Source organism: Orbicella faveolata, unplaced genomic scaffold (genome assembly GCF_042242905.1).
Source record: "Orbicella faveolata isolate gen_17 unplaced genomic scaffold, um_ofav_v1 contig_12, whole genome shotgun sequence".
Taxonomy (NCBI): Eukaryota; Metazoa; Cnidaria; class Anthozoa; order Scleractinia; family Merulinidae; genus Orbicella; species Orbicella faveolata.
In genome coordinates this window covers 20,065,696-20,079,886 of record NW_028301539.1, presented here as the reverse complement: position 1 = coordinate 20,079,886, position 14,191 = coordinate 20,065,696, and the positions used below count along the sequence as shown (strand labels likewise).

General features: G+C 39.5%; 1 protein-coding gene across 2 annotated transcripts in view; it reads right to left on the bottom strand.

The window, feature by feature from the left end:
• LOC110069340 (midasin-like) overlaps positions 1-14,191 on the bottom strand; it is a 77,178-nt gene that overhangs the window by 7,107 nt on the left and 55,880 nt on the right. Inside the window, exons 74-87 of one of the 2 annotated variants that reach the window (XM_089282725.1) lie at positions 12,851-12,953; positions 12,263-12,451; positions 11,717-11,832; positions 11,116-11,208; positions 10,745-10,896; positions 9,960-10,112; positions 8,892-9,373; positions 7,901-8,179; positions 6,284-6,365; positions 4,597-4,839; positions 3,960-4,156; positions 3,252-3,314; positions 2,117-2,320; positions 1,508-1,627 (exon numbers count right to left, since the gene is read on the bottom strand). In XM_089282725.1, the coding sequence (XP_089138851.1) occupies positions 1,508-1,627; positions 2,117-2,320; positions 3,252-3,314; positions 3,960-4,156; positions 4,597-4,839; positions 6,284-6,365; positions 7,901-8,179; positions 8,892-9,373; positions 9,960-10,112; positions 10,745-10,896; positions 11,116-11,208; positions 11,717-11,832; positions 12,263-12,451; positions 12,851-12,953 (2,476 nt within the window). The remainder of the gene's footprint in view (positions 1-1,507; positions 1,628-2,116; positions 2,321-3,251; positions 3,315-3,959; positions 4,157-4,596; positions 4,840-6,283; positions 6,366-7,900; positions 8,180-8,891; positions 9,374-9,959; positions 10,113-10,744; positions 10,897-11,115; positions 11,209-11,716; positions 11,833-12,262; positions 12,452-12,850; positions 12,954-14,191) is intronic. The other variant, XM_089282726.1, reaches the window with a different exon arrangement.

Here is a 14,191-nt window from a genome sequence, read left to right as displayed (position 1 = left end):
CAACGGCGCTCGTGAGCTCTTCAGCGCGATACTCAGCGATTTATTTTGCTATTCCATAGCCTCTCCAGCTCAAAATGTTGGAGAAAACCCACGACATGTACGTTGGAATAATAACAATAATAACAATAATAATAATAATAATAATAATAATAATAATTATTATTATAATTATAATAATATAGAGTTTGAAGGATGGCGGCAAAATATGATGGGCTTCTCATGTATATGTGAAAGCTGTTTATGAATACACTCTCTACCTCCATAGCAGAAAAAATACCATTACTGTACCCGACATTCAGGTGTATCACTCACAAGAAAGCTAGCAATCCAGCAAAGAAATACCGTAGATCCCTTCCAATTCGTTGCCTTGCCGTGATGAAACTCGCCCGCTCTGTCTTCGCATATAAAAAAAAAGTTTCGGCCCGCGCTATTTATGTTACACCTATCGCGCCAAACATAGCTATGAAATAGAGGCAGTTGAGGTCTGCTAACAGTCACAGATTTGTTCATATGGTCGGATAAATGGCTCTATTAAAATCTTGGTCCTCCAAATTGATTTATTGTAATTCTATTAAATTTTAGATCTTTTTATCGTTTTTTTTTTCTTTTTACGTCTAGGGCTGCGCCTCGCATGGGATACTTTCGCGTTCGCGCAATCCCTTTTTGTCTTTACATTTTATTTCTTATTGATTTCCTATATATGTACATATTTACCTATGAGACCAGTAAAGTTGATAGACAAATTGATGGTTCATTACACAGTACACCTGATTCAGCTATGAATTTGGAATTGTCTCAGGGATAATAATTATATCCTCCTACTCTATCGTATTCGTTTGAGTGGACGGCTCGGGTTGTCAAAGTTGGGAATTTCTGGCAATAAGTCAGCTGATAAGTCTTCTCTTCAAGACCAGGATAAACAGCAGATAAGTTTCTTCGTAATACGTTTCTCTGTGAAGTATTCTGATCGGCTAGTCGCAACCGCCGCCTTGAAAGTTCTCGACTTCCAATTCCTGAAGGTTTTGGGATCTGTCCGACAGTCACTGCGGCTTTGTAAGATCCTCGTGCAAGATTTGTGACATTTAGGTTCTGGACACCTTGAATCCGTTTTACATTACCCACGGCAGCAGTGTTTGCTTTCTAACATTACTTAAGCTAACCAAAGACCTAGATCACCAATCTTTCCTTTTTTTGCCTGATTTTCTGGTCTAGAAGACAACGCGTTCATACAAAACCTTCTACCGGACTATAATTCTTGTCTGAGTCATGTGGGGGGTCTCTGGTGATGTAATCTATTTTTAGAAACTGTGCGCGACGCTATTTGCTGGTCAGTGTTGTTTTTTTCCCGAAATGATCGTGTCCCTTGTATTCATGACCAGAAACGTTTCCACGTAAAAAAAAAAGGCAAAAATAATTTAGTCACTATCGAGATGACAAGCTGCAAGGATACATTCAATTGTTGAACGAAAAACACGACATGTTGTTTGTATCCAAACACACTGTCTACCTCCGCTCCAGGCCCCTGCTCTGTTTTATCCACAGTCTTAAGTCTCTTGTGAGTGGTTTCGTCCATGGAGCCCAGTGTTCTATCAGACCGTGCGCGGTTCATCTGCTTTCTCTGACGAGACTGTTGGAATTTAGAACAAAGAACATCAACAACTGTACTAGAACCTACCCAGTTTAAGCACGTATTTTCTGCTGTGTTTTTCGCACACTTCTTTTAATGGTACGTCCAAGAGATTGCTGATAGTTCTCTTTCTTTTCCTAACCTACTTTCTGGCCAAGGTATAAGTATTGCAAATATAAATGAAGAGAAATGAGCCATTGATAACTCTGATAGCATTTAATAGACACGACGCAGTGTCGGTTGAACATCTATTTTCGTTTCAAGTGTGTATATATGTATATATCATTCACGCTGGTGTAAAAGCTAAAATAGTAAAGAACACCAACTTAAATTCCTTAAAGGAACCTTCACGACTGGAGGTCGTACTTATGCACTGTAGTGGTTTCATCACATTTGTAGCAACTTTCGCAGTTTAACGAGTTTCAAAGTAAATTTTTGAGGGTAGCTGGACCAATAAGAAAGGAATATGATGAGACTTTCCTCACTAACCTGTTGATTGGTGTCAGCAGGGGCCTGGACAGTGCTCTGACGTGACTCCCCGTGGTGTCCCTCGTTGCCAGGTGCTTCAGCTCGCCCCACTCCCTGCTCTTCACTACCTTCTGTGGACTCAGATTGGCCTGCGGTAATATCAGATTGTTCTCCAGTTCCCTTGCCTTCTCCAGAATCCTCTACGGCCTGGACGTTATCTTGAGACTGGAAATAAAAATGTTGAAAAAGATGACTGACCGGGTATCTCATTTGTGGCACACCTAACGATCTACAACAATTTGGAATTCAACTTCTTAAACTCATTAATAATTCATCACGTTTAAACAAAGGAAATCATGACCGTGACGGTGTTTGGATATCTCATCTTAATTAGCATAGATTTTTACGATTTTATTCCTCTGTATTCTGCTTAGTTTTAGTTTCGATTGAAAAGAAACTCAAACACTCAAGAAAGTGTTTGACCACATTTCCAAACACCTCAAAGTTCGTGAAAAATACTCCGCTGCGCGTCGTATTTTCAACTCCCTTCTCGGTGTTTGGAAATGTAGTCAAACACGGTCTTTCGTGCTTGACATATTACTTGACTTTCTCTTTGTGAAATGAAAACCTGGAATCGCTATTGAACGCACAAGAAGCATAATTAGCCTATCAAAACTTGACGACCTGTGACTGGTACTAAGCGCGGGAAGAATCACGTGATCCAAGGAAGATTGGTTAAAAGTATCTTTCTATGATTGGATGAGGCCTGCTGTGCACGAGGTCTTTTATCTTTTATGTAAATCTACTAGCGTTCTATCACGAATGCCGTTCTCTGATTGGTTACACCACTCACCATCTATTCTGTGATAGATAGTGAGTAGTGTAGCAGTGTGCGCTTGTTAACAGAATGACGGCCGCTTCTTTGCGTTTTCGAGGTGTCTGTGAAGAGTTTTTAGATAAAGTTTAGAACGACTAGTAGATTTATACCAAAACAATTAGATTATTCGCTCTCGATTTCTATGCGTGATAGAAATCTCGAGCTCATAATCGAATTGTTTAATAGTTTCAAACCAAGGCAAGTACATGATTACATGATTACATGATTAATGGTATAAGTTAAATTACCAGAACGCTTTACTTTATGATCTAATCTGACCTGACTATCTGCATTTGTTTTCCAGTCTTCTTGATCAGTCTCAGCAACAGCATCTTCTTCTTCCTGAGAAGAATAAACATTTAGGTCAGATTTAGATTAGGCAACCACTCTTCAGGGGAACACGAAGAAAAAGCAAAATAAGCGCGACGAACGTTTAAAAGAATGGTGTGCCTCGTACTGTTAAGTTACTGCTATCAGACTAGTTACAAGACCAGTTGAAACCCTAGTCTCTGATTAGACGCAAAATATGTGGCATTGTATTTTTTGTGCAAATCTGCCCGGGCCACTGTCATGCCTTCTTGCATGGGATATAAACCAGTGTGATGTTCTGCCTACCTTGCATACATTTTGGGATGCCCGGTGTACCTTGGGTCGTCCCGACTAACTGAGTCTCAAAGGTTGCCTAAAACCAAAATTTGTCAAAATCCTGTTCCTGATCTTTCTGTTTCAAGATTGATACCTTCAACCCAGATACAATGATTCACGAGCAAATGGCACGTTGGGAACAAATGGGACGATGATTATAGACAGTTTTCTCAAGGACTGCCTCTCAAAGTGGACACCGGTGTGACCACATTTCTGAGACCGCTTATAGGAGGTATAAAGGTATGAGGAAGTGTCGCTAGTGAAGGTTTGATTATTTCTGTTCCACAACGCTTCATCAGAAACTGCATACCTCCTCAATGATAAAACTTGATATCCACTTACCTTGGGACTCTCTCCCTCATCTTGTTTCTCACTGCCCTCCATTCCTTCTGTCCTCTCCTCGTCTGCCATTTGTCCTTCTTCTTCATCTTCCTTGGCGTCCATTTCCTGGTCATTTGTTCCCTCTCCTGTATTCGCTTCATCATCTTCAATGTCTTCCATTTCCATTTCTTCTCCTAGATCTATGGAGACAGAAAAGTCTAAAATGGACAGGCAAATTGAGTTTTTCCATAACAAGCACAGCAACGCTTTCAACGCGTTTCTGAATAATTACCCTTAACTCGCAATCAAACGAAATATATTCACTAACAAAACACGTTTCGGGTGTTAAAAACCACACAAATGTCACAGGTAAAACATTGCTTACCGTAACAAAATGAACGGAGCGGAAAAAAAAAACAGAGTCAATCATTAAATCAACCAATTTATTTTGAGTGATTAGGTCCATTTACGCCAAAGAAAATGGCTTACATGGACATGGCATGGTTTCTATCTACTGGATAGTTAATCCGAACACGGGTTAAATTTTCACTCAGCTCAGCCGTCAACTTCTTTATATGGAACCTTCTATAATGGAATGAAAAGCGAGATACCAGCGATGCAACTGCATTGAGAAATTTAAAAAAATAGCGTTGCCTACCTTCACTTCCTTCGTTCCCCTCCTCATCAAGCTGCAGATCATCTGGTAGATCCAGGTTAGCAGGTTCGTCTGTCTCAGGGAACCCTTCTTGTCCTTGCAGTCCAGTATCTTCCTGGTCATCTTCTCCTTCATCACTCAAGTTTCCTTCCTGATCTTCGTCAGCTTGATTGAGTTTCTCGTCATTTTGATCTTCCTCAGCACCTGGTTGCTGATCACTTTTTTCTTTACTTTCCTCTGCAGATCCTGTTTTTATGTAAACGTAACATAAATTGTTAAGATGCAGTGTAACAAAAAAAGACTGCAACAAGAAAAGAAACTGTATTTCCCCTAAGGAACAACTAGCGTTCAAAACGATATGATTTCTTTGCTTTAGCCGTCGTTTCCATCTAAGTGTGAACACATCATATCAAAGCAAGCTCTAAATGGGTGTCCAACGTTGTATGATTGGTCATCAGCCATTCAGGTGAAGTTTGGCCACGCTCAAAGTAGAGGACAGTCGGTATTGTTTAAAACCATTTTCAAAACTCGATAAACGACAACTACTGTGTGTGAAACCATGAGAGTTTGCGTTACGATCTGTGAAATATCAAATCAGTGATGACGAGTGACGTGTTCACACTTAGATACAACCGACGATATGGGCCCGAAGCCAATTTAGACTAACCTCGGCTGCCAAGCGTTATAAGGTAACGGTTACCTCATCAAATCCAGGTTCATGAAATAAATAGGGAGTTTAAGAAACCACGACGGCGACGCCGAGGACAATGTCGATTAAAAACGAATTTATATTCTGCATAGGAATCTCGCGATACTCTGAAGTCGTTTACTTTGTTTCTTTTGTCAAAACTGTCACGAAACTGAACATGCAACCCAAAGTTAAATTCAGAACAGACATTTAAAAAATTAGCCGTCGTGGTTCACGTTCTCCAGACAACGCAAAATTTGGCCATTTCACGTTGTTGTTTTGCAGAGGACGGCAAAGAAATGTACCAAGAATTATAACGCACGTGCACAGCCATTGTTTTGCTCATATTGAACTCTTTGTTTAGCGACGTTGCCGTTGCCGTTGTGGTTTTCTTAAACTCCTAGGAGTTTACGAAACCACGACGGCGACGCCGAGGACACCGTCGATTAAAAAATGAATTTATACTTTACCTCCGAATCTCGCGGTACTCTAAAGTCATTTACTTTGTTTATCACTGTCAAAACTATCGCAAAACTAAATCCGGAACACAGCGATAAACATTGAAATAAAAATTTAAAAAATTAGCCGTCGTGGTTCACGTTCTCCAGACAACACAAAATTTGCTCTTTTCACGTTGTTGTCTTGCAGAGGAGGGCAAAGAAATGTACCAAGAATTATAACGCACTCCCTATTAGGGAGTTTAACAAACCACGACGGCAACGGCAACGGGAACGTCACCGAACAAAAGAATCAATTCGCCGGCTAATTTTTTTAAATTGTTATTTCAAATTTATCGCAGTGTTCCCGATTTAGTTTCTCGATAGTTTTGACAGTGATAAACAAAGTAAATGACTTTAGAGTATCGCGAGATTCGTGTCGTCCTCGGCGTCGCCGTCGTGGTTTCGTAAACTTACTAATGTCTTTACCTGCGCAACGACACAGAGCAACAACCGTTTCCTCACAAACTAATGATCCATAGAAAAAGGCACTGTTTTACCACACCTTTGTTGTCGTCCTTAGCGACCAGCTGAGACTGAGATTCAGCTTCTGCTCCAGTTCCCTTCTCTTCTTTCATCTCTTGTTCCTGTGAGTAAGATATGAAATTAACGTTACCTCGTATTCGGCGTTTTACCAGAGTCCAGAACAAGCAAAACTTTTCATTACCTGTTATCACAACTTCGTCGCAACATTTTTGGATTGAAAAAAAAATTTATGTATGTGCATTTATGAAACGTTAATTCTACATGTTCGCTAATTTGCATGGCGCGTAGCAATGAGCTTTGAGTGAGTGCCATTACTTGCCCTCATCGATCGATGTACCGAAACCCAATCCATGATATTACCCACCCAAAGTAAAATCTGACGACAAACGCTAGAGACCGTTTTCCATTATGAGAACCCAGAATGCTCAGTTTCTGCGTCTCCTCGGCTGCTTTAAAGTCGCAAGATAGCACACGACTAATGTTTAACTGAAACGCGAACTACTTCGTAACAATCGAACGTAAACTAGATCTCATTAGTGCAGGATAAAATCGAGAAATATATTGCTGCCACGTTGAATGGTGAAAGGGAATTTCAACAGAAGTGGAAATCCTATCTCACCAGTTAAGGCGTAATTTGTTGCGAGTATTTCTTTTTTGTGTAAGTAAGTAATTACAGTGTATTGTAAGTCTTTAAGTAGCGTGATGTGTAAGTAGGTTATGCCATAATACGTAATTATTGCGTATTGTAAGTAAGTAAGCAAGTAACGCAATGCAAAGTATTGTAAGTAGGTTTTTTCGTGCATTGTAGGTAAATGCTTGTAAGTTAGCAAAAGCATTAAAAAAACGTGAACTGGAGGTTTGATTTAGATAGCACAATTCGTGTTACAGACATGCTGTTTGGAAGAGTTTTAACCAAACATCGTTGTATAAAAATCCGGCTATCTTACTACTGGGTGTAAAAGATGAGGCCAAAACAAAATGGGCTGAAGTTTCGCATTGTGACGTAGGAAACTCTACTTTCGTAGCCGAATGAAACCTATTTGACTGTGATATGAATAAGACCACGTTTTGGGTTTGCGAAGTTAAACATCACGCTCACTGAAAAAAGACCAAAGTGCCTCAATTCATATTAAGCAACTATAGAAAATTTTAGCGCCTTTACCATATATTTATACCGGTTAATTTTCGTCCGTGAACCGAACTTGACTGTTAAACGGTCGAAATGTCGTTCTTTTCTAGCGTATATTTTTATCACGAAATAAAGAAAATTAGTTTTCCTCTTTAATTTTACGGTAAATGCAGAAATTCTCGCGCGCTCATTGGCTAATTTTCATCGTCAATATGCGGACAGACACCTGAATTTGTAATTTATGCGACGCGTCAACAAGCGAGAGCGAACACTTTGACAAAATGTTATCGTAGAAAACAAATTGACATCAGTTTTTCATACGTCTGTCCTGCTATTGACAATGAACTTCGTCATAGCATTGTCAAAGTAGTCTGCAGATCCACTCGGCTATCGCCTCGTGGATCCACAGCTACCTTGACAATGTTATGACGAAATTCATCATCAATAACAGGACAGATGCGTGAAAAACTGATGTCAATTTGTTAAATTGATGTTTCTCAAATCTACCTCTTTTTCATCCTCGTCATCTGAGTCTCCCCACATCTTCTCATCTAGTTTTTCAGTGTCCTGTCCATCCACTTCTCCCATCTGTTTATCCACTTCACTTTCATCTTCGTTCTCCTCTTCGCTCTTATCGTTCTCCTCTTCCTCTCCAGTCTCCACGTCATGTAGAGCACCCTCAAAGTTCTCGCTCATCTCGATGCCGTTTTCTTCGTCGGGTATTTGCTGTTGGGGATTTTCCTCTTTCTTTTCTTGCTCCTGTCCTTCTTGCTTGGTATCTTCAAGCTTGGAAGTGGCAAACGAAAAAAATATACCCTCAACACAGTTGTAAAAACACAGAAAATCAATTATTTTTACTCATCTTTGGTTAAACCTACAATCATGGACAAACGTCTTGGGACAAATTTGCACTTTTGGTGCTTTGGCACACACGCCAGACGCAGATGCAACGTCACCTGCCTAACCTCTCCCTCCACCCCACATACAATGTTGTAAACTAGTACCTGCAATTTGTCCTGATTTTCAGCATTGTATTCGATGGGGAGGGAGAACAGCAACGCGTTTTTGAAAGGATAACGGTGCCTTTATCAAACTTCAGTTGTAAAACACGGATAATTCGTTACATTACATAATTGTCCGCGGATCTTTTGTCCACGATTATAGTTAGTTTAAATTTTCTGCTTAGAGAAGCTGTGAAGCAGCGGGCCAAACAAGACTTTAACTTGAAGGGTTGGCTCAGGGAAAATTAAATTAAGATTTAAAAATCGTGATCATTACCTAATATCAAGGCACGTCACTGTCGAGAAGAACAGGCAATGATAAATGGAGAAAGTCACTCAATTAGCCGTGAATGTACCACCATTTTTTTCCAATCTTACAACAAAGGAACTGCACGGTTATTTGCGAGAAAAAAAAATACTATCTTCGGCTTGGGAAACGAAAAGCAACATTTATGGTAGAAGTAGAAAAAAAATTATTAAGTTAAATATTAACAAACCTGATCCTCGTTCTCTATTTGGTCACTGACATCCTTCATTCCTTCTCCTTCTCCGATACCTCCCCCTTCAATGTCTTCAAATTCTGTGGCCCCGTCCCCTTCACCCTCTTCAATTTCCGGGGGGAGACAGAATCCCTTCGAGGCCAGGTCAGTAAAAATGCTCAACAAGACAGAGAGCAGTTTGCTTGTTGCATGGTGGGCTGCTAATAAATTGACGAGGAGGTTCTGCGAGAGGTTCAAGTACTGATGTAGAAGAGGAATGGAACTTGCTAGTAACAGCGTGCAGAAGCCAATAGACGACAGCTGGACTGGAGAGCTATAAGCCGACCCTGTAGAATCAGCCATGTCTTTGAGTTGGGACATGAGGCTAGAGATTGCTTTCGTCACGTTGTTGAAGTCGAGGCTGTTGATGTCATCAAGCAAGCTTTGATGGAGAAGGGTTGTCAAGTGTCCATTACGTAGTTTTAAATTCTCAGTATCATCTGTAAGAGAGAAAAAAAATAATTGGATGAAGCCATGACTACAAGCCAAGTAGAACTGACCAGACAGTAAGGCATTGGCTTTAGTTTCTGTAGTACACGACGGGTATTTCTTCGCCCTTAAGATGAGACACTAGTCCATCCCAAGTCAACACAAGATTTTCTCAGGTCACATGACCATTTTTACTCCTGGATAGAGAGACACATTGTGAGTGTAAAGTGTCTTACCCGAGAACCTAATGAAAATATGGGCTGTTTCTGTTTTAATTAGCTAGACATTTAAACTTCTTTCACGATTTCTCTGATTTCGATATCTTAATTGGCCACTCCCCCAAATGGGGCTCATGGAATTAAACAAAAAAACAATGAAATGAATAAGCTAAATGAATGTAACACATTTTTAAAAACCCCAACTGGTAGGAGGCAGACTAGTTGGCTGCTTACGAGGAATTGAACTCAGGTCTACCAAGAACAACACCAGCTCGTGGTCAAAACGAAATTTGAACGCTGCCTCGTTAAAATTCTAGGTGTTGGACATCTTCAACTTTGGAACTATTTGCTCTCAATTCAGGTAAGAATGACACATTACCTGGGCCGGTTTCATTCACACCAGCATCTCGGTCTTCTATAGCACTTTCTTGTGAACTGTTTTCTGCTGTTTTTGCCAACCGCTGAACCGCTAAGAGCAGCGAGGTGTTCAAAGACTCCACCCCATTGATGAACGAGTTTAAAGTAACCACACCTAAAACATACAATCGTAATATCTGAGACCATTCGTTGGTAAATTAACTCTGGAACAGTTATTAGGTTTCTCCAACATATTTAATCGCGCCAATAAAAAGCTAAAAAATGTGATTCTTAGTTTTGTCTTACTCTGGTCCGCAGATGTAGACGGATTTTGCTTGTTGTAAGAATGGACAGATGTATGACCTACAGTTTGACCTGGGACATATTTGTTACGTATTAAGCATGGTTCATACAGACCGTCAGGATTTGGAACACAAAATACAGAACACCTAACCACATTGATGGTGGGATAACTTACAATGTAAGGTATTTAACCTAATAAGCACATAACACATGTATCATCAAATTCAACTTTTCGAGTCTTGAGAAGTTTTAGCTGACTTCTAGGTTCTACATCAACGTCAAGATTGCTGTGTTATCTTCTAGTGACAAGTATTCAAGGATTTATGAACACATTTCAACATCTGCTAGTGAGAATAAAAGGGCTTTTCTACGAGGAGACTTGGGGTTTTTCAATTTCAAGGAGTTTTCAAGGATATAGCGAATTTTTCAAGGACTTTTCAAGGGTTGTGTGGGTCATTATCGCATGCTTTGTATGAGCCCCATTGCAAGATATCATCTAGTTACCTTGTTCATCAACCTTGTCTTCATTCAAGGGTTTCTCTCCATTTCGTTCTACCAACATGTCAGTTCTCCAGGCGTGAAATTCCCTGCATTCTTTCAAGATCTTATTCTTAAGGCACGTCAGTGGTCCGCCAAGGCCTTTATCTGCGGGACAACTGAAACAACAACTCCAGATTTGAATAATTTGAAACGACGTCTTCAAAAAGAGAATAGTCATTTGCACATATGCAGTTCATTACCAGAAGAACAAAGAATGATATCATAAATGATACAAAGTGGTAATATGCAGAACTTTAAGTAAGGACGGGATGATAGACTGTTCATAAAAAATAAACTCGTTTCGTCCAAACACAAGGAATAATTATGCAACTTACAACTGGGATGAAAACTTGGGCAACATTTCGTCAATCACTTCAGCAATTTTCTCCAACTTAACAAAAGCATCCAATACCGTACCAAACTGACGCCTGAAATAAAAATTAAAATACACAAATAAATAAATAAATAAATAAATAAATAAATAAATAAATAAATAAATTACTACATATGGACATAACACGGACTCGATAACAATGGCGGATTTCGATGTACATATGCGCATAAAAAAAATTAATAAATAACTATATGTAAGTGTCAAATGTATTTGGCACTGTTGTATTAATTGGGAACACTGTAAAAAAATAAACAAATATTGCGAACAGAACATAAAGTATTAAGAATCCCAACTATTGGGAGGCTGACCAGCTGACCAACGCGATTGAGGAGTTAAACTCGGGACTACCGAGAACATATTCAGATAGCGGTTAGGGTGGAGGATTTTAATCAGGGATCTCCTGATTTCAAACAGAGCGCCCTAGACCACTCGGTCACGCCATCTCCTGCATGTTTTTCCTGTTTCGTAAATGACAGATTTCTGACAGTTGCATTGGCCGTCATTTTCTTATCTTGTTGAACAACGCATAAGATATTAATTACCAAGAAGCTATAAAAGCTGTGCTGTCATCCCGGTTGGTATTATTTAACACGTGATCCGATACAGCAGCGTAAGGTCTGACATCTTTGCTTAGCTGTTGCACTTTCTTTACAGAATCCTGAAATTGAGATAAATACACTCTTCAGAGAAAACGGAATACACATATCACACAGCCTGTTACACAACGTAAGATTGACTTAAGTCATGAATTTAGGTGTCAGTAAACTCATGAACTAACTCAATATATATGGATTATTGACCAAGTGTGAGGTCAAGATGGCTTGATATTGGCCAAGTTCCTTAAACCCTAAACACGGAAAAAATGAACGACGCCAATATCCAACCATCTTGACCGAACAAGCCTGGTTAATAAGAGATTTATTATATAGAAAAAGAAAACTATTTTCCTGCGGGACACAGCGGGTAATCCTGAGTGGGCAAGATAGCGCCATTTCGCCCACTCGGGTAGCCAATCACCGCGCAGGATTCGGTTCCTCTTGTTCGCTCACGGAGTTAGCCATAAAATAACGCGCGCTCATAGTTCATACCTCTAGCGTCTGTGTTACTTCTGTGACGAGAACATCGTCAGCAGAAGACATGGCCAGAGCTGATAGCAGAGATTGCGGCAGTGGAGACCATTCCTGAAGTGACACTTTCTCACTGGGACAACACTTCAGCAATATGGACATTTGTTGTAGAACCTGGGCCGTGTGGGTTAGAAGAGCCATCAGCTGGACCTTGAAAGAGAGGAGAAACTCGAACAAACTTTCTTTACAGTTATTTAGTAAGATAATGATTACTTGCAGCAATGGCTAGTGCGAAGCTAACTGAAAGGAAATATTAAAAAATGGACGAGTAACCAAGATAAGACATATTCAAAATTTTAAAAAAAAACTTTCTCTGGTTAAAATAGTTTAAAATTATAAGCTTTCGATTGTCTGTCTACAATCTTTGACAAACAGATTGCAGACCTATAGTGATCAGGCCTATTTGTCAAAGATTGCAGATTGGCAACGGAAAGCTCTAGTAATTTTAAACTATTTTAACCGGAGAACGTTTTTATTAAACTTAGAAAGGAATAGTTTGCAAAAGCACATTCTAGAAGTTTCTAGCAGCTTACACAAATACAAACCTACCGTGCGCTCTTCAAGGTCTCTCTGAGGTGGTAGAGGTATCAGTCCTCTGGTGACATCATCATTTGGTAAACCGACAGCTTCTGTGAGCTGCTTAAGGGAGACACTGAGACACAAGCAAAATGAAGAGACTGTAAGAGGCTGATATAAACTGCTTCATATCGATACTTCACCAAAACGTAACGCAAGATTAACAGGAAGCTTCATAGTGGTGTGGAAATCGAGAGTAAAGGTTAGTAAATGCGACAATCCATCAGAAATTATAACTTTCACAACGTCTCATTCACACCAACTAAACTAGTTTAACTAAATCAGGTTTACGTTTTTCCAATTTGTCGATTACGCTTTGCAGTCATTTTGAAAAGACAAATTTCAAACCACCTTGCTTACATATTTTCATCAAACAGGTTTTTACTTTGTTAAGTTGTGGGGTGTGTGTGGTATGAGCAACTAATTTTTAACCTTGTTTAGTTATACCGCTTTTTAAAAATATTTAAAGATGTTGTTGTGAATAGGATATGAGACTTGTAAGGAATAACATTAGCCCGCATTTTGCCATGAGCGGGTAGATATATGAAACATCGTTTATTTGAACCGTGGGAGAGAGACTTCAAGACATGAGAGATCATCACATTTATGTACGCAACTAACGCAGCTACGAAAGTGAAGCCAGAACAAATTTCAGGCTTGAATGGAATTCGAACCCACGACCCCTGCGATACCGGTGTGGTGATTTAGAAATGTGGGAAGTGGGGCCCGTTTCTCTAAAGCCCCAGAAACGTTTCGGGCCCGCAAAGCAATTTTTAATTAATCTGTATCTAAAAACAGAGAGGTGTATATGCCTGAAACTTAATGTACGAAGAGAACCACTCTTCATATTAAGAATATGTGAATAAAACAGCTCTGTAATCAAAACGTTTGAGATTTGCCTACGGCTTTCCGAGTGCAAAAACAATTCAGGACCTTCGAGAAACGGGCCCCTGGTCACTGTGATTTCATAATCAACCCGTAGATTACGAAATAAAGTCTGGAAAAAGTCTCAGGATTCAATCTTTTTTCGAAATTAATTTTCGCAATCTACAGGTATATTGCCAACTCACATAAATGTACTCATTTTCATGTGCCTTCTTCTGAGGCAAAAGTCGTTTTTACCCATTGATCAGTGTTACAGAAAATAATTAACAGAAATTGTGACGTGCAAGTTACTCTCAGCTTAAAACTATTACTGTTTAAATTAATTAATATTTGCTGTTGCATAAGTATATATTTATAAGACATAGCTATCAAGGAAACTAGAAATATTCTTGCTAAACACTCAAACGCTGAACTCCTATAACAAAATTA